Here is a 22,379-nt window from a genome sequence, read left to right as displayed (position 1 = left end):
GTTTTCCCAATTTCATCCCTCTTTTATTAAAACTTCCAATTTGGTCCTCATAAGAGCCAATTTGAATGAAATTGACCCTTTCCGTTAAATAAACTTAACATCGTCAAGTATTTGGCCAGCACAGTAAATGAGGTGTTTACTTATGCACAGGTATCATGCAACATGTCATTGATCTGATGAAACATGGATTTTTTAAAAAATTAAAAATTAAAATATATTGTTAAATCAGATTAGGGACTTAGGTTTTAATTAAAGTGAATTTGGGATTCACTTTGGAGCGAAATTGGCAGAGGAGAATGCATCGGAAGTCAATCGCGAGAGAGGATACAGAGTCCATTAGGGCATTCGAGCTTTGTAATTGGAGTTTCGAAGTCAATCGCGAAGTCAGATACAACTTTGCGTCAAGTGGTTCGAGCTCTTCGAGGGGATGATTTTAATATCGGTGGAAGGTTAGTACGATTTTAATATTGTGATGTCTATCTTGTTATGTGTGGATGCTTTGTACCTTGTGGGATTGGAGTTGTCTGAAGATATGTTGTTTTCATAATGCGTTGTGGTCCCCCATGTCCCCCATAGTTACATTTCTTTTGTTGTGTCATTATCAGTTTTATAAGCGGTGTGTTTTGTCGTTTTAGGATTATTTGTAGGTGTAGAATATTGTTGTGTGATGGGCGATATGGAGGTTGTTATTCACCATGGGGGTAAGTTCATCAATGAGGGGTGCCTCAAGTATGAAGGACAAAGTGATACCATGCTTTTTGATCCTGACATGTGGTCATATTTTGTTGTAGTGAGTGTAGTAAAAAGTTTAGGGTACGATGGTTTTAAGGAATTGTGGTTTTCTGTTGGATGTGGTCCTGTTTTGGATGATAGGCTAGAACCATTGTCTGATGACGTAGGTGCCATGCACATGGTCAATTTAGCTAACTTAAATGGACAAGTTCATTTATATGTTGTGCACAATGTGTCTGAAGCTGAAGTGATTCAAATGATTGAATACAACGTTGATGAAGGAGGTGACGAAGATGTACCTCAAGGTAATGAGTTTGGTGAGGGTGCAGAAGTTGCACCTCAGGTAAAGGAGTGTGAGATGATAGAAGCTGAGGTTGAGGGAGGTGATGCTGAGAGGACAAAAGACTTAGAAGTGCAGGGAAAGGAACCTGAGGTTGAGGAACGGGATGGTGAGGAAGTTGTGGTTGAGGAAGTTGTGGTTGAGGAGGTTGTTGTTGAGGAAGTTGCGGTTGAGGAAGCATCTGAAGTGGAAGTTGATGAAGTTGTGGTTGAGGAAGTGCACGAAGAGGGTGATAGGTTACATGGGAAGGCTTACAAAATAGAAGTAGAAGACTTAGATGTAGAAGACTTGGACGATATAGAAGTAGAAGTCCGTGATGGTAATGATGGGCTAGTAGACATAAATGTGCAGTGTTATTTACCTGATAATGAGACTGACATGGAGGTTGAAGTTGAACCTTTATTACCTGAATCTGAGTCAGATAGTGAAGAAGATGAGATTGATGATTCGAGTTGGGTTAATGATGAATGGGAATCTGAGGACTTGACTTCTCCTCTGATAAGTGATGAAGAAAGTGAAGAGGAAGAGGGGTATGGTAATTTTTCTACCTTTACTATGCCAAAAGTAATGGTTGATTTCAAGTGGGAAGTGGGTACACATTTTGGGGATAAAAATGACATTCTTGATGCTATCAAATCTTATGGAGTAGAAAATGAAAAAAATTTAAAAATTGTTAAAAATGATAGAAAAAGAGTAAGGGTTAAATGTTTGGGATCAAAAGGACAATGTCCGTGGGTGGCATATTTTGGTTTCATGGATGCAGTGAAGAGTCATGGCAACTAAGAACTATGGTTGACAGCCATACATGCAGTAGGGAACACAAGTTGCGGCTATTCAATGCAAAATGGCTTAGTAGAAAATTGCAAAAAACAATAAGAGATGATCCTAATGTAAAGGGCGTTGATATTAGAGATAAATTTAGTAGGAAATGGAACATAGCAATATCCAAGAATATGGCTTACAGGGCCAAAGGCCATGCATCAGATGAAGTGGAAGGGTCCTTCATTAAGCAATATAGTAGAATTTATGATTATGCACATGAGTTATTAGCAAGAAACCCTGGGTCCACAATAAAGGTCAAAGTTGATCCAGTTAATGGCAAACCAATCTTCAGGAGGTTTTATGCATGCCTAAAGGCATGTAAAGATAGCTTTGTCTCATGCAGGCCAATCATTGGCCTTGATGGAGCCTTTTTGAAAGGCAGACACCATGGTGAGCTACTAACTGNTGTGGGTCGAGATGCTAACGACCAAATGTTGCCACTAGCATATGCAATAGTAGAAGTTGAGAACAAGGACACTTGGACATGGTTTCTGGAGCTGTTGATTGAAGACTTAGGTGGTCCATATGTGTGTTCCGGTCTTACAATCATGTCAGATCAACAGAAGGTACCTTCCAATACAGTTTTTGTCTTTGTCAATTCTGTTATATAAATGGAATACATCATCTAACTCTTTTCTCACTAATTGACAGGGTCTAAGACAAGCAGTTCAAGATGTTGTTCCTGGAGTTGCACAAAGATTCTGTGTAAGGCATTTATATGCCAACTTCAGGAAGAAATTTCCTGGAAAGAATTTGAAAAAGCTAATGTGGAGGGCAGCTTTAGCTACTCACCCACAACAATGGGAGAATATCATAAGTATCAAAGAGGTGAATGAAGATGCTTTTCGACACCTCATGAGCCTTCCTCCAAGGTAAATGGTTTTCATTATTCCCTTTCAACTTGTGTACTTCATGTACATTATGTAACAGGTTTTTAACTTGAGTAAATAATATTTCATGCATGTTTATTGCAGGTTTTGGTCTAGATCAAGGTTCACAAGCACAGCTAAATATGATACCTTGGTGAATAATATGTCAGAAGCATTCAATAGTGTTCTGGTCAATACAAGGACAAAACCTATAATTACAATGTTGGAGGAAATTAGACTATACATGATGAAGAGATGAACGACTAATAGGACAAGGGCAACCTCATTTAAGTCATCAATTTGCCCTAAAATACTGAGTAGACTACAAAAAGAGTCACTACAAACAAAGCATTGGGTTCCCAGGTATCTACGAATTAATTATATTTCTTTCTTTATGTGCTACAAGCTGTTATATAACTAATGGTTCCTTATCTTCACAGCTGGTCTGCACATAGACTGTTTGAAGTCCGACATGTGTGCCAAACTGGAGACAACTTTGTGGTGGATATAGATCAATATTCATGCTCATGCAGGAAATGGAGCATCTCGGGAATACCTTGTGCACATGCATTGGCTGTAATGAAGTTACTCAACATAAATGCACAACAACACATACCTGCATGCTTTACAAAGTCAGCATATGAGGAAATTTATTCCTTTGTTATTTTTCCCATTAATGGAAACAATCTCTGGGAGGTAACCGAATGTCCAGATGTGATGCCTCCATCAAAAAGACAGATGCCTGGACGTCCAAAGAAGAAAAGGAGGTTAGAGCAATGGGAGTTGCAGAAAAGTAACACCAGAATGTCAAAAGGAGGATTACTCAAGAGATGTGGCGTGTGTAGGGAACCTGGTCACAACAAGAAAAACTGTCCCCAGAAAAACCAAGCATAGGAAGATGGACAACAACCCACTTCATTGGCTGAGGATCAACCAGATGGAGAACAACCAGTTCAGAACTGAAGAATATTATATGTTTTAGTTGTAGTCAATGCTTATCACTTTATGTTTCAGTTTGTAATAGACTAATGGATCAATACTTTTTGGTTTAATGGATCGTTTTGTAATAGACTAATGTTTAGAACTTTATATTTCAGTATGTAATGGTTATAGACATGTGCAATGGATCAACACTTTTTGATTAATGGTTACAGACATGTGCAATGGATCAGTACTTTTTGGTTACAGACATGTGCTTTATTTTATCAGTGCTTTAATATACAAATGTTTATTCAGGTCCCAAGAATGGGGAATGAAATTGTTTATTCAGGTCCAAGTGATGGAGCCTTTATTTATAGTCATTGTTTCCAAATCAGGTTATGATAATCAGGTCCCACTCATGAAATCAAACAAATTTAAGTCAAGGCAAACTGATAAAGGGCAAAGTTAATACAAACTGATACAGGTCCAAATCATGTTATGGTTTTCCAAAATATCATTTCATTAAACATACTACAAACTGATACAGGGCTGATACAAGGCAAACTTAATACATCTTATCAACTAGAACCAAAACACAACTAAAACCAAAACACAACTAACTTATCAAGCCTTACCCATCAACATTGCAATGATAACGATGTTCATTACAAATACAACCCCAACCAAAATTTTCGACCAACTTTGAACACCCATCAAAGTTGTCTGCACAGAAGCTATCTTCTTATCCCTTTCATTTTCAAAACTCTTCACCAACCTCTCATCATTTGCTTCCAACACCTCACAGCTAACACTTTCTTCAATTCCCCAATCAGTGCACCATCTGAAGTAGTTGCATCCACCATTTTCACTTCCAACCTTATACCTAGGGCAACCCCAAAACTTTTTGCCTCGATTCTTAACAGTTTTCGCAGTCCTCAAGACACAACTTTCTCCACAATGCCATATGATCGAACCATCAATTCTGTTCCACCTTCCATCTCCACGAGAGCTGATAGACCGCAAATGCTTTCTTCCACACTCATTGCAAGTGGATGACGAACAAGAATGACCCATGGACATTTTCTCTTCTTCAGCTATCACACTTCCCTCTTTCGAAAATTCACAAGCTTCCCAATCTTTGTCAATGACAAACACAGACCAATCCGCTCACAATTTTTGCTTCTTCAGGTTTCGCACTTTCCCCTTTCGAAAACCCAGTTCCTCTCAACTTAATGAAAAAGCCAATATGAATCTCGTATTTAAGTTCATTTTAAACTGTCCAAAAACTATTTTAATTTCTAATTTTTGTAAAAAGCCACTAATTTTTGTAAAAAGCCATGTTTCATCAGCTCAATAACACGTTTCATGACACCTGTGCATAAGTAAACACCTCATCCACTGTGCTGGCCAAATACTTGACGGTGTTAACTTTATTTAACGGAAAGGGTCAATTTCATTCAAATTGGCTCTTATGAGGACCAAATTGGGAGTTTTAATAAAAGAGGGATGAAATTGGAAAAGCATCCCAAAAATAGGGAAGATTTAAGAGTTTAAACCTTTATCTTATTGACAGAAGCTAAAAAAGGGGGTTAGGGTTTGAGTTCCTCGTACATGGTGCTTGAGGTGAGGAAAGAGTGTTGGGATGCGTGGATGATGCTGGGATGCATATAAGGCAGAGTAGAGATTCACTCTCTAATCTCTACAACTCTGCAAACGCTAACTCTTTGAAATTCTGCAAATTTGTACGCTCATAAAGATTCCACAGTAACTCCTCTACTATTGCCGGTCATGTCGGTGCTTCAGGATTGCTGCCAGTGAACGTGTCAAACTGGTTGAAGATCCTCGACAACGAGTACAAACATAATCGGAGGAGGGTTCGAGACGCGATTTGGGAGAATGCGATGCAGACTCTATTTTCTTAGATCCAGGAGGAAAATATAGAATAATTGGTTTTTTCTTAGATCCATATTTTATTTTTAGCATGCCAGAGAAGTTTAGGGAGAGAAATGCGTAGTATAGTCTACAGATTGTTCTCTAAGAGAAATTCAATTTATCACCAACTATTATCTGTTGTTGCTTAAACTTGAGTAGAAGTACTCCAGAACAACCACAATTGCACGAAAGCAAACAACAATATGTGTAGATAAACCTCATAGATGCTTGAAAGGACGCAATCTTAGCAGGGTTCGAAACGTGATTTGGGCGAAAATAGGATTCTAAGATTAGAATCAAACGAAACCTTAACAAAAACCTAATTTTTTTTTATAAGAGCTTGAAATTGGAATCCCAATGAAATGTTTTGGGGTCATTAGGATTTGGGATTTGAATCAAAAGGCATTGTTTGTGGTAGACGTCGTGAAAGAGCCTCTTGTAGCATCTGAGGCGTCATGATTGTGGACGAGAGAATGGTTGTGGAGACCTAGAAGAAACAACTTGGCGGTTTGCATTGAAAGACACCAACATGGCAAACCCAGAAGACCCAATAATTCGACAACCCAAACCTTAACCTCTGTCAAAACATTGCCAGACACTTTATTTTTTTTTGTCACAATTTTAATCTCACTGCCACGCAACTGCCACGCAACTGCCACACAATGAGATAAACTGCACACGTCATTAAGTTTTGTCCAAGAAAGCAGTTGCACCATTTAATTTTTGATGTCGTTAGAAAAAAAGATTAACTTGAGCCATTTTTAAAAAATTAGGATCATTTGTTATTTTTTAGAAAAAGTAAGACCATTCTGAATACAACTCATCTTTCAAGAGATCAAAAGATGTATTAAATCTTGTTTTTTCTTTTTTTAAATGTCATATGTACTTTTTTTTTTCTCTTTTTTATTTATCCTTAAACATTATGTGTTTTAATAAATATAGTTAGATAGTTTTCTTAAGAAGAATGAGTTTTAATGTTGTAAAATTATCTTAGTAATCTTTTAAAATTAGACATGTTTATTACTTTTAATTTTTAATATTTACTATGACCTTGATTTTGACTATTACATTAAAAGATGAAAACATATAAAATTAATGTTATTTATTTAATTAAAATGAATATTGAGAATTAAAAAAATAGTAATTTGAAAACTTTCAAGGGTTTAAAATAAAAAATAAAAATATAATTATGGACTTAACTAAAAATTCACTTATTTATTTAACAAAACATTCCAAATTTTACTGTTGAAAAATAAAGAGAAAAAGTATTAAAACTAAAATCAAACTAATTTTATGGAAACTAAAACATACTTATCTTATGTTGATGGATAGGCTTTGTATGCTGTAAACCATTTTGTTTTCTACCATCTTTTAAAAGAAAAAAAATATTAAATCAATAGCTTCAGATTAGTAATGTTCAACCTAGTTCTTGATTTAAAACTAAAAAAGTATTTTCTTGTTTATGAATTTACAAAATACTGAAATGGAAATTTTAGGGTTTAAATTTTGTGGATGAAAAAAGTGATTAAAAAAATTCTATTAATCTGGTTAAACAGGTTTTTTCTATAAAATTAGACATGGACAAAATAGAATACATAATTTCGTAATTATATGTCAAATATTTCGCTATATCTTTAAAATTGAAAAATGTTGTCCCATAATGTATTAAATTTTCCATAATAATATAATGGTTAAATATGATTTTAGTTCTTATATTTTCGGGCGATTTTGGTTTTAGTCTCTCTTTCAAAATAATGTACAATTTAGTCCTTAAATTTTAGAAAAGTCTGGTTTTTAGTTCTTTTTACCAAATTTTTTTAACTTTATTTGTTCTTTCAATCACGTTTCTCAGTTAACATTGAATAACTATATAAATTATTTCATTAAAATGTGTTAAAAGTGTTTTCATTTAATACTTCCAAAAATAAATAGAAAATAATATATAGAAGAAAGATCAAATTATTTTGTTATCTCTTTAACTTTTTAATCTAACGTTAAAGTTGAAATATTTATTTAAACTAATAAATTAAGAAAAACAAATAAAAGATGAAAAGTTGGAGTAATAAGCAATTTGATTATTCTTTTTATATACAGTTCACAAGCAGAGGATAAAATTTCTTTTATTCTTTTACATGGCTGATTCAAGACTTACCTAAAGTATTAAAAAAAAAAAGTTTTGAAGTTTTTGGTTTTGGTTTAGGAAACTCTTAAAATGAGAATTCTAGTATACCCAGTATTAAAATTTAAAATAAAATAAAATCACAGACACAGACACAACACAACACATGAGCCTATAAAATCAAATTAAATATATACTCATATATTAAGGTTCAAAATGTAATTTCCTCATAAGAAATCTATAATGAATTTCTTAATTTTTGTCATTAATTATCCTAAACATGGAGTGTAGAATACTTATATGTCAATACATAATTATCAAAGTTATAAAACAGAAAAGATAATGTTCTTAGATGATAGATTAAGTGAAAATTATAATATTTCAAAAACTTTATTTATCTCCTTCTTTTCATGTTAAACTCCTTTTTTGATTAAATAAATATTATAATCTTGTATATTCATCAAACACATAAGTTTAGTGTATAAAAGACAATGTCTTTATATCTTCATAACATAAGTTTAGTACTATGAAGTCATTTTTTTCTCCTACATCAACACATAATCATATTTAGGAATGATGCATCCTAATAAATCTAAACAAGTTTTCTTGACTAAAATATTAGCAAAGTTAGTGAATTAGTCCTATTTGATTTAATTCTAGAAAATTCTATTTACATTGATAACCAAATAACATATAATAGGACTAGTTATACTCATAAAACTCTTAATCTTAGATACATTTTAGCATTGTCATTACTTTGAAAGGATTTATTAAAGTAATTTGAGTTGATACCTTATAAGTCTCATCTTAGCCATCCAAAACTCATACTTAAACAATTTAATATATCATTGTTTCTTTCTCATACTACTTGACATTGTTATAAAGTGTTTCTCATGAGTGCAAGAATAGACTAAAAATATCATCAATAAGAACAACAAACATTCACCCAAATTTCTTTAGGATATTATAAATAGTAAAACAAAATTTGAATTTGATATCTGATCTTAATAATAAAACTTTATTTTCATTCAACAAAAGTATAATTTCAAACTTACAAACTTTAAACAACATAGTCTTCACGATTTAACATAAATTCGGATTTAAACTTACAAGTCTTAAATAACATAATTTTCTGATGCAAACTTATTTTTTTACAAAAAGCCCCTGAAAATTTTTTTCCTAACATGTCTCTCATCATCCTTATGCATTTCCAACTACATCTACAATACTATCTACTCACGTATAACATGAGTTATACGATCATAACACAAAAAAAAAAGAAGAGTAAGCTAACCATAACATATAATCATTGAGCGTACTCATCATATATAATCCAATCATGTACCGTTGAAATTTATACACACAATTATCTCGATGTCATTAATTCACTTTAATATATCTTTTATTTTTATTTTTATTTTATACCGACCCCTGACTTCTTTCAAAATAATCCTTCTCGTTTCCATAAACCATACAAGTATACTATGCTTACTTTCGAAGCCTTATGGTCAGACCGCTCTCTGCCTGCTTCCTTAAGCTTTACAAGTATATTATGTTTTACTTTTCAAAACCTTATGGTTAGACCGCTCTCTGCCTACTTCTATAAGACTTACGAGTATTCTACTTATGTCAAAGTCTTATGGTCAGACCGTTTTCTGCCTACTTCTATATATCTCAGGAATCATCTATAAAAATTCAACTTAATCTAACGATAAGCGAAGTGAGGATTTAGATTTTACTGAGGTAACTTAGAGATAAAAATAAAGTGATGGTCATTTTACTCAAAATTACGAGATTACTTCCTATAGGTACAATTCTCAAATTAAAAATCCTGACTTTCAAATTTAGAGCTGTCAAAACAGGTAATCTGGCCCGGCCCACCACGGGTTGGTCACTTAATAAGCCAACCCAACCCGGTTCATTTATTAGCGAACCAGAAAAATTCGAACCCAGCCCGACCCACCACGGGTTGGTGGGTAAACGGGTTGACTCACTAGCTCACTTAATTACAATTTTTTTAAATAAAAAAATGGTTTAAACCCTCATTTGGTCCTCGTATTTGTATGTCAATCTCAATTGGGTCATCGTTTTTTATTTTGTCTCAACCGGGTCTTATTACTTGTAAAAATGAGACAATTAAGCCCTCTCTGTAAAGTTATCATTGACGCCGTCTAACAGTACTGAGCTGTAATTTTTGTTAGTTGACGTGGCAATATGTATTAAATTAATTGGGTGTTCTGTTGGATAACGAACCATTCCACGTGTGTAAATAAAAATTACAGCTTACCATTATAGTCCATGGCTTCAAGCTTTGCTCTTATCTCAGCAGCAGAAATGTTGTCTCCCTCAAGAAGAAGAACCTTGAGTCCTTTGGGGAAATCTTTCCATTCTTGTAAATCATTGGCAGTGAAAACCATAGCTGGCTTGGCATCGTTTCATAAAATTTTAAAACTAAACAAGAAAAAAAAACTCCATTGCATACTAAATTTTGTTCAAAGGGTAAACAACTCCTAAATAGCCAACAGAAAATGCAGACAATGGCATGAGACCTAAAAGTCCCGAAACAAGGTTCAGATCAAAACTGTCGTACCCTTCGATCATTAGTGAAACAACTGGGAGATCACAAAAAACAGAATCCCACCAATTTTTTCAGGAAGCATTTTCTACGAAAACCAGAATCAAAGACTCTCCATTTGATTCCCAAATATCTAATTGTTGATTCCGCTTTCACAAAACAGCGAACAGACAAATATGTCATCGCAAAAACTAAGATCCCACAATGGTACCTGCTGACCTCGACTGCCAGAAAGATTTGTCGGTTGGATCTCGCCGGCGAAGCCAACAATGATGTCGCTCCCACGTGCGCCTCACCAACCCCTTCCTTTCTTCCTCCGGTCTCCTCCGCGTTTTCGAGCCCCTCGTCTTCGTCGACTCCACTACCACCTTCTCCCCCTTCCTTTCTTCCTCTGGTCTCCTTCGTCTTTCCGAGCCCCTTGTCTTCGTTGACTCCACTACCACCTTCTCCACCGAATTCCCCTCGTTTTCACAGTTTGCTTTTACCAGCTTAATTACTAAAAAAATTATGAGAATGAAAATTTCTGCATCTGTCAGAAGAGTGGTATAAACAAAATCTCTGGGATTACTTGTGGATTACTTGTTGTCTCATTAGTTTTGAAGGGAAATTACATCTTGTGTTGAAATGTTGCAGGTCTGTGGACAAAAAACCAAATCAGAGACCAACATTGTTGACAGGGCAGTTGCAAACCTCATGTTCAACAAGATGGAAATTAACATCAAGCATATACATCAAGCAAAAAAAGGAAAGGGAAAATCCCCAAAATCTCACTCCATCTTTCCTTTCAAAACTTTTCTCCAACTGCTTCAAAATGATACAATTCTGTTGTGACCAGAAATGACCTTGGTGGCGACCGGTGGCGCTCGTGGCGTCCTGGCTCGTGGCTCTCGGTGGTCGGGGTCGCTCAAGAGGCGATTGATGGAGGAACGAGAGAGCTTCTCTCTCACGCGTGAAGAGAAGAAGGGGAAGGGAGGACCCGATGCCATGTCGACGATGCCTCTGACGGTGAACAGTAGTGGCAACGACGCCTTGGACCGTGATTCCCAAATTGTCAAATCCCTAATTCTCATTAAGTATTTATGTTTCAATTAAAAAACCTAAATAAAAATATCTAATTCCACGTGAAAAAGCTTAATTTTAAATATTAATATCCACGTATTTAAATCCTTATAAGTCAGCTAATTTTCCCTACACCACGTCATCACAGTTTCACAGCGTTAGTCATTACTTAACGAAGAGAACTTAATTGCCTCATTTTTACAAGTATTAAGACCCAATTGAGGCAAAATAAAAAACGATGACCCAATTGACATTGACACACAAATACGAGGACCAAATAAGGATTTAAACCTAAAAAAATTACAAAATTTCTATAATTAAAATCTAAACAAATTTCACTCTCAACATAAGTGTTTAATTAATTTTGAAAATAGGAAACTTAAATAATTTTTTCAAGCAAAAAATAATACTAAATATCTTTTTATATAATTAAAATTAAAATTTAATAAAATAAAATTAGGTAGGTGGGTTGGTGGGCCAACCTGGCCTACCACGGGTTCAACCCGCATGAGTCGGGTTAAAATCTGACCCGCATAAAAAAATACAATTTTTTCAAACCCAACTCGGGCCGAATCCATGATGGGCCGGGTTGGCCCGCGGATTGTGATCCATTTTGACAGTTTAGTCAAAGTTAATCACTATGTCTTACGAATCATATATTAAATTTTCAAGTTGATAATGGTAAACTAAGTGAAAACTAGAGTTTTACTAAGGTAACTTAGAAAATGGAAAACATGGTCAAAGAAACCTAAACTTCACAATGTAATTGAGTATTTATCTCAACATCTTTATAGCTCACATATTTAACCTAATAATCACAATTTATTTGAAATTCACATGGTTGATTATCTTTACATAAAAATTATTGTTCATTTTTGAAATAAAGTAAAAATAAAGAAAGATGTGTCTCGATGAATAATTTAAGTATCTTGTTTTTTTTTGTCAAATATTTCTCAACTAACTTTTACAAATTTTATATTATTATTATTATTTCAAGGCATCGATCCAACAAACAACAAGAAATGAAATGGAAACATTATAATAGATGAAAAAAAAATGAAAAAGGATAAGAAGGATGATCATTGCCTCACAAAATATAAACAGCCATGGGTTTGGTTAAGACTATGCACTTCTTTGAAGCTCCAAGAAGGAAAGATAAAGGTGAGGTCATAAAAGTTGTTTTTTCTAATTATTTGAAATTTATCACAAAAAATATCATAAACAAAATATGAATTAGTGGTTGTTTATGTTGAAAACATATATGGTAAAAAATAATTATAAGATTTACTAGTACACTTTTCCAAATCATTTTTTACCATTCTTATTCTATGTGAGAAATGATCTGTTGTGCTTAAATCAAAGTCAAATTTAACTGCAACTTCAATAAAATGATACTTATTTTCATTAATTTAACATAATTATTATAAATTCCTTAACATGTTTCTAATCTCTAAAAGTAAGACAAATTCTAATTAATTCGAAAAGTTTCCTATAAGAAGAGACACACGACATTAGTGAAAGATGTATTCTTCTAATATATGGTGAAAAATAAAAAAAATATCAATTTTATTGCATGATTAAAAAGAAATGCTTGTATTCATTAAGAATGATTAAGAATCAATTGCTTTGTATATCTCTTAAAGAAATAACTAAACGAAATGTGATTAAGTGTAATTATGAGTGTCTTAATTATCTAACTAACTAATAATAGTACTACTATACATCGAGTTATCACTGCTAACTTTATCTTAGTCTTCAAAAAACCAAATTTGAAAAAAAAAAAATAATGAAAAATCTGGAAGAATCATATACATGAAAATCATACCAAAACTTATTCATGCAAAACTTAAATTTAAATAAAAATAAGAGTATTGCTATTTCATAAAAAAGAAGCACAAAAATAACTATGAAAATGAAAAAGTCAACTATAGATCAATTTTCATACATGTTTTTTTTTGTATAAACATAATTTTCTCTTCAAATAAAGACTATATTTATATACAAGAAATTATTTTTAGAATTAAAAAAAATGAAATTTTCTCTTGATAAGGCAAGCCAGCTAAGCATAGTAATTTTACAACTCAGCGTTCAAATTTCGAAACTCCTTTATAATATCTGTTAGATTTTTCCTTTTACACTTAACACTCTCAAATTTCTTTCCAACAATTTTCTCGCCGATTTACTTCCCGCCAAAACACGCTGTATTCGCTTCGGCGCCGCTTCACCGATCCTCGCGCTTCTCCTCCGTGTCGGAACTCTCTCTGCCTCCTCATTTCCGTCGGTACGTGATTCAGTTTCACTCCACTCAACTTTTTCTTTGACTCCCTTGCAACTTATATTCGTTCTCAAGTATTCCGTTTCTTGAATTTCTCGGAAAGATTCATTGTTTTGGTAGGCTTGAATGAACAAGAGCCTTCAATTTGTGAACTAGTTTGGTAAATTTGTTAATGTGCTTTTGTAAGTAATGTCAGTGTGAAAGGTCGTCAATGCATGCGTTTGGTTAAGTTAAGCGTTGGTTAGTTCTTGAGGTTGTTGCTATTGGTTGTATCCTTCAATGAAGAGGGAGAGGAATCTCAGTCTAGGCCGTTTTGCACTGTCCTTTATTTTATTTTATTTTTCTGAGAAAAAGAAAAAGGCACAAGAAAAGAAACAGCGGGTCTTGCGTTGTTGATATGGGTTGTGGTTAGATTCAGTGTTTAATTCTTATATGGCATTTAGTTAGTGCAATCTTGTTCTTACTCTAGCATTGATCTATCAATTTGCAGGATTGTGTCATTTTTTTTTTTGGTACACAATATGGGAAAAACCCAGCTTTGAATAATCAGAAGTGTTTTCTCTTTCTTTACCTCTTAAAGCATGTTTGGCAACATTAACTTGGTTATTAAAATTTCAATTTTATCAAATGAGCATTTTTTTTTTTTTTACGTTCTTTCCTCGTGATATCATGTTCAATCTATTTACATGTATTTCTTTATACTTTGTGCAGGTGGTCTAGGGAAATTTTTTGATAAACATTTCAAGTGAATAGATTTCCACTTGCAAAACTTAAAGCTTCTAGCTCGGCCGATGTCATGAATACAGAAGAGAAAGATACGACTGGCGGAGAATCCTCCCTTCATTTTCCCACACCCGATGGCAACTCTGATCATTTGCTTCATTTACTCTATGCTTTAGATTCACAAGGTGTTAACAATTCTTTTTGAAGTTTGAATGTTCATATCTATGGAGGTTCCTTTTCAACAGCATTTAGGTGATAATAGTTTTTATACATTGGATGTAAATGATTAAAGCATGTACTAATGATGTGATATGTATAGAAAGCTTGAAATAGAAAAATTAGAAGGAAACCAAATCATGTGATATCTATAGCATAGGTATCTTGGGCTTGTCATGACAGGCACATTTAATTTTGTAAAGCCACTTAGGTCCTAATTAGATAAACTTTTTCATCGTAGCTTATTGGAGAAAATAAGGTAAAATCAATTAAGCTACTCACATAAACTAAAATCAACTTATGTACTCTACTTTAATAGAAACTTTTTTTATTTAGCTTGTCCTAATACTCAATCCATTTACCTTGTTATTTTCTTGTCCTATAAGTATGTATAGAGAAATTTATCCAAAAGAAAACTTTATTGGATATCACTTCTCACTCATTTGATATCATTTACAGGTTGGCCTTTGCTCTCTCCTATGGACATTCAGTTGCAGAAGTGTGACAAATGTTCTCGAGAGTTTTGCTCCCCCATTAACTATAGAAGACATATTCGTGTAGATCATAGGAAGAAAAGTCCTGATAAGGTATATTTTTAAGATCTAACAAATAATTATAACATATTAGTTCTTTGTGCACACATTTACCCTTTTATATTTTTTTCTAGATATAAGCTTGTTTGTTTCTTTTCCTAAAGTTTTCCCATGCTGTTTACATATTTCAGGATTTTACAAAAAATAGGGATCTTTTAGAAGCATATTGGGATAAGGTGATATTTCATTATTGTGACTCAGCATATATGAATAAGACAACTTGTTTTAATGTTTTTATTTTTATTCGTGGTTTGAATAGCTCTCTGCAGAAGAGGCAAATGAAGTTGTATCATTGGAAAATGTGGTGCTGGAGGTAAAATATTGTTGCTTCATATATAAGTTATTTATTTTAATGTTAAATTAAACCACCCTGCATGCATGTTAGGAATCTCAGTAATAAATCCTAGCAAACTCACTCACTCACAGAACACACGTGTCTATCGAGAGCCTAACCTCCCTCCACCGAGACAATTCCCGGTCTATACAAGTATGTAATTCTCTAGATGTCCAACAATACAACGCTTATTTCCTTTTATACCCATATACCCCGCCTTTTCCTAACTGTTGAGGCAGTTAGGAATTCTACTCCCTACTCTCTCATCTTCCTTCGCACATAAACCTTCCAGCCTCTAACAATGCATGTTGCTATATGCCATATATGATATATTTTAGGCTGAGAGTTGTCAGAGATGAGACCATGAGTAGTGCAGTGAAATTAAGTCACATCTCTGGTGAACTTCATCATATGTTCACTTCTGCCATAAATATACTATTTTTAGTTATGTCTGTTTGACTCACAACATCCCTCACCGTGGAATTCAAAATTGTTGATGCCTTGTTAATGTCAAATGTGATTGGGAGTTTTACAACTTCTTCATTCTTTTGTTTTGTGTAGAAATAATTTTTATTTTAAAAGAAATCTTATTACGTATAAAAAAGAAAAAGTATAAGGAGGGGGAGGATGATGAAGAGCTTAAATTGCAAGCCTGGAGCAGAACACCTAAGAGAAGGCATATACATAGCTCAATTTTGTAGGAAACGGGGACTGATGAACTCCCTTAAATGATGCATATCCTGTTAGGGAACCACATAACATGTAAAGTTCATAAAATGTGTCCTTACTTTTTACCAAAAGCATTGTAGTGAATCACGTCTGCCTCTGGATAAGAAACTAGGAACGCAATGCTCACCATAACTTATAAAGGTTTTCCTGGGAAATTAATCACTTTACACTGCCAAAATAAGTGACTTCCTGTCTCGGATCTAGGTCTGCATTTAACACATTCGAAGAGAGAATATAGCACCATTTGTGCAAAATGCTCCAAACTGTTTTTATTAGTCCTGTATGCCCTACTGTCCAAAGAAGAGTTTTCCTTAGATAGATATCTTGAACCTGTTTTCTTTATACTGAATTTTTAAAGAGGAGTAAGTTAGGATCAAAGCAAAACATATATGACTTCAGGCTCCAAATACCCCCTGCTTGTGTTAGCTGAAAGGGCCGTGTGTGTCCTAGGCAAGCTGGATAATGCATAAACTGCAGTATGCAGAGAGGCAAACATCGACATGGTTTCTCATCTTTTCATCTCTTACATTTTTTTGCGTGCTGCACATCCCTTATGGTTTCTCATCTCTTCATCTCTGATTGTTTTCGCATATCCTGTTTTTTATAAATTAACCTAAATATCTTGTTTTTCCTTATTGACAATGCTTTCTAGGAAGTTCCGGGTTCTTCAATTTTAAAATCATTGAAAACTGTTGTTCTAAACCAAAGATTTTATTCATTTCCTCCGCATTATCTGATGGCTGGTACTGTCCTTTTGGTAAGCAGTTCTACAGTCGGACTTTCTAATTAGTTTTCGTGTTAACTTTGGTTAAATTTGTATCTTTGGTATATTAATGCAATATACCTTAATTTTTTGCAGGATATTCTTCAATCTAAACCTTCCAACTTTCCTATATCTTCCCAAGTGTTGTTCAATGTTCTTGATGAGGCCAGTGAAAAAACATGTTTATGCGGAACAGTGGAGTCAGTGCATAAATATGTATTTGTTGGAGATGCGGGAAAAAATGGTCTTGAACTGAAAAACATAATTGCTTTCACAAGTTTCTTGCTAGAACAAAAATTGGTAAGTGTCTTAAATTTCAAAATTTTGTCATATAACTCCCTCCTCCTCTTCTTCATGCATCATGCTTTTGCATTTGGTTTCAAACTGTGTTTTCTTCAGCATCTAGGGCTGCAGAATAAACCAATGCAATTGAAATGTCTTTTCTTTTTTAATAATTGACTAATGAGGTTCAGCTTATGTCATTTTATAATATTTGAATTTGTTTACACCTTGCATGTAAAATACTTTTTATATGAAGCCCTAATTGTATTTAATAACAAAAATAATATTCTCATGTTCCCAATTAGTTCTTTTCTTTTTTTTCTGTCATGATGAAGTATGAGCTTTTTTTCACTAAGGTGAAGGCGTGGCTTACTGACAAGGAAGCCGAAGCACTTAGGTGTCAGAAGCAATTGGTGGAGGAGGAAGAAGCTGCTCAGAAAAGGTACCTGGTAAAGAGCAGTACAATAGAAGTCTAGTGTTTTTCTATAGAAATCATCTGATTTGAATGACATTTAGAATGAAGTCTGAACAGAATACTTTTTTTGTTACTGTTTTGTTTTGCAATACACTTATACAGATAAGAACCCCAGAGCAGATCATAGCACTATTTGGGTTGATAGGCTCTTAAATCAAGGGGATATATATATATATATATATATATATATATATATATATATATATATATATATATATATATATCCTTGATAAGCCAGCATGAATAACTATTTTAAGAAAGACAAGGACATCATCAACGAGCACTAAACTCTCATGCATAGGTTTAGTAAATTTGGTCAGTTCATCTGTGAACACTCGTGCATAATGCAATACTTTTTTTGCCGGTCCTGCTACTTGGATTTTGAGTACTTCTGGAACGTGCTTAATTGATGTATGAACATATGATGCTTCTTCCATGATTTCATTTTTCTTATCATATATTTCATCGAAGTTTATATGATTTCAGCAACATGAAATTATATAAATAAAGTCTACTGCGTCATTTCAAATTATTCTTTCTGCTTCTGTTCGGCAAAACTTACTGCTGAAATATAATCTTGAAAAATGGTCATGAAAAGGTAGTAGGACTCGTTATTTAATAACTAACTCTAATTTTATAGACAAGCTGAGATTTCGGAGAGGAAACGCCAGAAAAAGCTTAGACAGAAACAGCAGAAAGCTAGGGAACAAAGACAAAAGGCTGAGGCAGAAATTAACGGCTATATTGAGAGTGCTGTAAAGGCTTTATCACTGACTGAAGCATCTTTAGATACGCAAAATGTTGAAGCTCATAATCCAAATGCATTTTCAGATAACGTAGCCTCACCTGTACCTCCCCAATATGTTGACACCAATAAGGAAATAAATGAGGATACTCGTTCAGAGTATGATACTATCGTTGATCAGCATCTTGAGAGATTGTCTGAAGCTGATGACTTGCATACAGACCAGATTTCTCCTCTTCCAAACCTTGAAGTCAATCAGAAACATGAATCCAACCATGATAACAAGGCATCAGCTATTGTCAGTGGTAGTGAAGTATGGAGTCCCCAATATATTGACACCAATAAGGAAATAAATGAGGATAGTCGTCCAGAGTATGATACTATCGCTGATCAGAATCTTGAGAGATGGTCTGAAGCTGATGACTTGCATACAGACCAGATTTCTCCTCTTCCAAACCTTGAAGTCAATCAGAAACATGAAGCCAACCATGATAACAAGGCATCAGCTATTGTCAGTGGTAGTGAAGTATGGAGTCCAAAGTCTGAAGCTGATGACTTGCATACAGACCAGATTTCTCCTCTTCCAAACCTTGAAGTCAATCAAAAACATGAAGCCAACCATGATAGCAAGGCTGAGGCATCAGCTATTGTCAGTGGTAGTGAAGTACGGAGTCCAAAGTCTGAAGAAGAAATTGACAAGGTGGTTTTAAAAACCACACAAGAGATAAAACCGGACCAACCTAAGAACCAACTTTTGATAGGATCTATATCTGTTAATATTGACAATTTCAAACAATCAGAGGGTAATATGGTGGCTTCTCAAAAGGATTCTATTGTTGAGAATGTGGGTAAGGAGAATAGTTCTTGGGATAAGCCAGTGAATACTGATCCTGTCAGCCAGCATGAAACTGAAGATCAAGTTCCAGTTCAAAGTGACGAGACAGAAGTAAGCATGGGTAGTACAGATGGCAGAGCGGATATTAGACGCTTCCAGGCCTTCATTCAGGAAGCAAAAGCTTTCCTTGCAAGAAGTAAGCTTTGTCACTATCCATTTGTCATGTTTTTTCCATTTAGTGTGGTGTGATCAAATGCTGGGTTGGGTCTTTAATCTATTTTCCCAAATCAAAAACTATTTTCATGCAGGATGGGAAGAAGCTTTGGCATCAGATCATGTGGTATTGCATATTAGCTCTGACTCGGATTCTTCATCGTCCCAAGAAACGGAGGATTCTATAGCAGATACCAAATTGCCTGCAACCTCCGGAGCAAACCCGGATTGATGAAGTCTGAAAAGGGAACCAAGATAAAGTATGTTCCCAAACAGAAGACAAATACCTGATCTGAAAGAATAAATTGGATTAGTTTAGTTGTACAGATATACAGAGTTTCACTTTGTTGCCAATTAGTTTCTTATCCGACGTCCAAGTTTTATCGGATGGTCTTCTGCCACTGTTCAAAGCAGGTTTTGCCTCATCTTTTTTTTCTTCCGCCCTTTTCCTCCTAAAAGATTTCATATGGGATATAGGCTACTTAGTTTTTTTTCTTTTTTTTTTAGTTGTTTTTAGTTACCATTTTTTTTAATAAACTTCTTTTCTTTCCGTACATGTTTACTTTTACTTTTTGGATCCATTGTTGTCGTCATAATCAGGCTAAATAAGTTCTGACGACGTCACTAACTGATGATATAGTTTTTTAAATCAGGATTACGATGGATGCCTATGCCTCAAACCAGTAAAAATGTTTTTATCATAAAATAAAAGTATGCAACCATATAAAAAATAAATTAAAGTTAAAATAATTCAAAAAGTATCATAACATAAAATGTGTTTAATTTTAAGAAAAAAAAAAGTGCAATTTTAATAAATGATATAAGGATTTAGAGAAAGCATTATCACATTTCACAACTTAGAACTAACAAAACAGGTGTTTCAACTTGAGGCAGGAACCCTAGTCAACTTGTACCTTAAACTGGTGTGAACCTGCCATTTGTCAACTAACTTCATCAAACTTTTCTTCCACTTTCCATATTTCTCGTACCTTTCTTTCCGATCGATAAATTCCCCAAACTCCATTTACTTTCTTTCTTTCTATGCATTTACCACCACAAAAGGAAATCACAATTCAACAAAAACCCATCAATTTCTTCATAACAAACAAAGAGAAACAAACTCACCCAAACATCAGTCCTTCAATTCAGAAAAAAAGGACATTCTCATTGCACAAACATGTCAGGTGGTGTTAGTTCAACTGCCAGTGACATCAACCTCCCAAAAGAAAAGGAAATTGATTACAAAGAAGAAGAAGACATAGCACCCAAAACTTTTAACAAATCCACCCCACAAAACAAAGTGGGGTTTCTCTCATTCACTCAGCTGAATTCCCTTGCTGTGGTTATTATCTTGTCTGCCAGTGGCATGGTGAGCCCCGAAGACTTTGCCTTTGTGTTCTTCTCCCTATTTTACATGTACTTCATAGCCAAGGTGGCTTTTCCCTTTCTTAACCCTTCAAAAGATCCTCAAGTTTTCAACCCCCAAAGCAAGCTCCTTCAACTTTATGCCCTCACAGGTGCCACCATTGGTCTTTTCATTCCAATAGCTTATATATTAGAGGGTGTTTTTGAGGGTGACAAAGAAGGGATCAAAGCAGCAACACCCCATGTTTTTCTCTTGGCCAGCCAAGTTTTCATGGAAGGAGTGGCATCTTCACAAAAATTCTCTGCTCCAATTAGAGCCCTTGTTCCTGCTTTCTACAATTCAAGGAGGATTTTCACCATTGTGGATTGGGTTAGGAGTGAGGTGTACAAGATGAATCAGGAGCATAGTGGATCTGCTTGGAGGGTTACTATTGGAAGAGCTCTTGCAATGACTAACATGGCTTTCTGGTCTTTCAATCTGTTTGGGTTCATGTTGCCATTCTATGTTCCAAAAGTTTTGAAGACTTATTACTCAGAGAACAATGAGAAACATCAATGAAGAAAGATCAATGCATTTAGTTTCTTATGTATAAGGTCTTGAACCACTATTTACCTGCTTTTGCTCTATATTTTTTACACACTCAAAAATGTATCTGTAGACATATATATTATGTATACTTCCTATTTCTTTTCTTTTTCCTTTTGCACCACACATTCATGTTAAGTAAAAAGGTATGAGGTGTGGAATTGAAAATTAAATTAAAAATTATAATTTATTGCACGCATAACACAAGCACAAAAACTAATTAATATATATTTTAAGAAAGTTAGTATTATTTGTTAACTGAATCAGAAGAATGGGGGCTATTAATTCTAAACATATTTTTTTCAGCAACAGGCTATGAACGCCATGTCGTCATGACTTAGACCACCGTTAAGTATTTTACTTATCATGGCAGAAAGGGTTGAGGAAAATGATTTAAAGTGGAATTCATTAAACAAAGACCAAACAATTATATCATAGGCTTTAATATGACAATTATATCATAGGTTTTAATCTGAGTCCGATATTATGGTATAAGATGAAATTCAAGTTTAATTCAATTATAAAAAATTAGTTTGTAACGTAAAGTTTGCCTTCGTTTATATATTATAGGGGGTTAATTCCTGTACCTCTCCAATTCCAACCCCCACCCCCCATTCTATTTTTACCTTTTGCTCTATTTTTTCTTTTCCAATTTTATCTTTTAGCAAAAATTTATATTTAGAAATAAAATTTTATAATTTTATTCTCCCACCTCACATAACCTATTTATTCTTTTTTTTTTATCTTCATGCTTTCATCTTTACTTTCTTCCCAGGAATTCTTTGTTCTATTTTTCTAGAAATTCTTTCTCCCATTCTTCTTGTATTTCAATTTCTTCTGGAAGAATTTGTCCTTCAATTATTATATCTCTGCATT

At 34.1% G+C, this 22,379-nt stretch overlaps 2 protein-coding genes across 4 annotated transcripts; both read left to right on the top strand.

Annotated features, from left to right (window-relative positions):
• The first annotated feature begins 13,419 nt into the window (after positions 1-13,419).
• Positions 13,420-20,199, top strand: LOC106765971. Of its 3 annotated transcripts, XM_014650735.2 has the most exons (10): positions 13,420-13,650; positions 14,356-14,552; positions 15,043-15,170; positions 15,308-15,352; positions 15,436-15,489; positions 16,892-16,996; positions 17,099-17,302; positions 17,641-17,726; positions 18,400-19,535; positions 19,648-20,199. In XM_014650735.2, exons 2-10 carry the CDS (start codon positions 14,441-14,443, stop codon positions 19,782-19,784), a joined length of 2,007 nt encoding a protein of 668 aa, XP_014506221.1. In that variant the 5' UTR covers positions 13,420-13,650; positions 14,356-14,440; the 3' UTR covers positions 19,785-20,199. The 3 variants fall into 3 exon arrangements, with proteins under 3 accessions (XP_014506221.1, XP_022638356.1, XP_022638374.1); XM_022782635.1 differs by lacking the exon at positions 16,892-16,996; XM_022782653.1 differs by lacking the exons at positions 13,420-13,650; positions 14,356-14,552; positions 15,043-15,170; positions 15,308-15,352; positions 15,436-15,489 and adding an exon at positions 15,523-16,742.
• A 177-nt stretch (positions 20,200-20,376) lies between these two features.
• Positions 20,377-21,594, top strand: LOC106768857. The gene has a single exon (XM_014654222.2). It carries the CDS (start codon positions 20,730-20,732, stop codon positions 21,474-21,476), a length of 747 nt encoding a protein of 248 aa, XP_014509708.1. The 5' UTR covers positions 20,377-20,729; the 3' UTR covers positions 21,477-21,594.
• The last annotated feature ends 785 nt before the right edge of the window (positions 21,595-22,379 follow it).

Source organism: Vigna radiata, chromosome 1, assembly GCF_000741045.1.
Source record: "Vigna radiata var. radiata cultivar VC1973A chromosome 1, Vradiata_ver6, whole genome shotgun sequence".
Classification (NCBI taxonomy): Eukaryota; Viridiplantae; Streptophyta; class Magnoliopsida; order Fabales; family Fabaceae; genus Vigna; species Vigna radiata.
Note: the sequence above shows the minus strand (reverse complement) of the source record. Positions and strands in the feature narration are given on the sequence as shown.

What these genes read in the sequence shown, in the direction of transcription:
- LOC106765971 (XM_014650735.2), top strand. Translation starts at nt 14,441, where the DNA reads ATGAATACAGAAGAGAAAGATACGACTGGCGGAGAATCCTCCCTTCAT. An exon ending in TCTTGCTAGAACAAAAATTG is followed by an intron (nt 17,303 to 17,640) that starts GTAAGTGTCTTA and finishes TTTTTCACTAAG; the next exon opens with GTGAAGGCGTGGCTTACTGA. An exon ending in GAAGAAGCTGCTCAGAAAAG is followed by an intron (nt 17,727 to 18,399) that starts GTACCTGGTAAA and finishes CTAATTTTATAG; the next exon opens with ACAAGCTGAGATTTCGGAGA.
- LOC106768857 (XM_014654222.2), top strand. Translation starts at nt 20,730, where the DNA reads ATGTCAGGTGGTGTTAGTTCAACTGCCAGTGACATCAACCTCCCAAAA.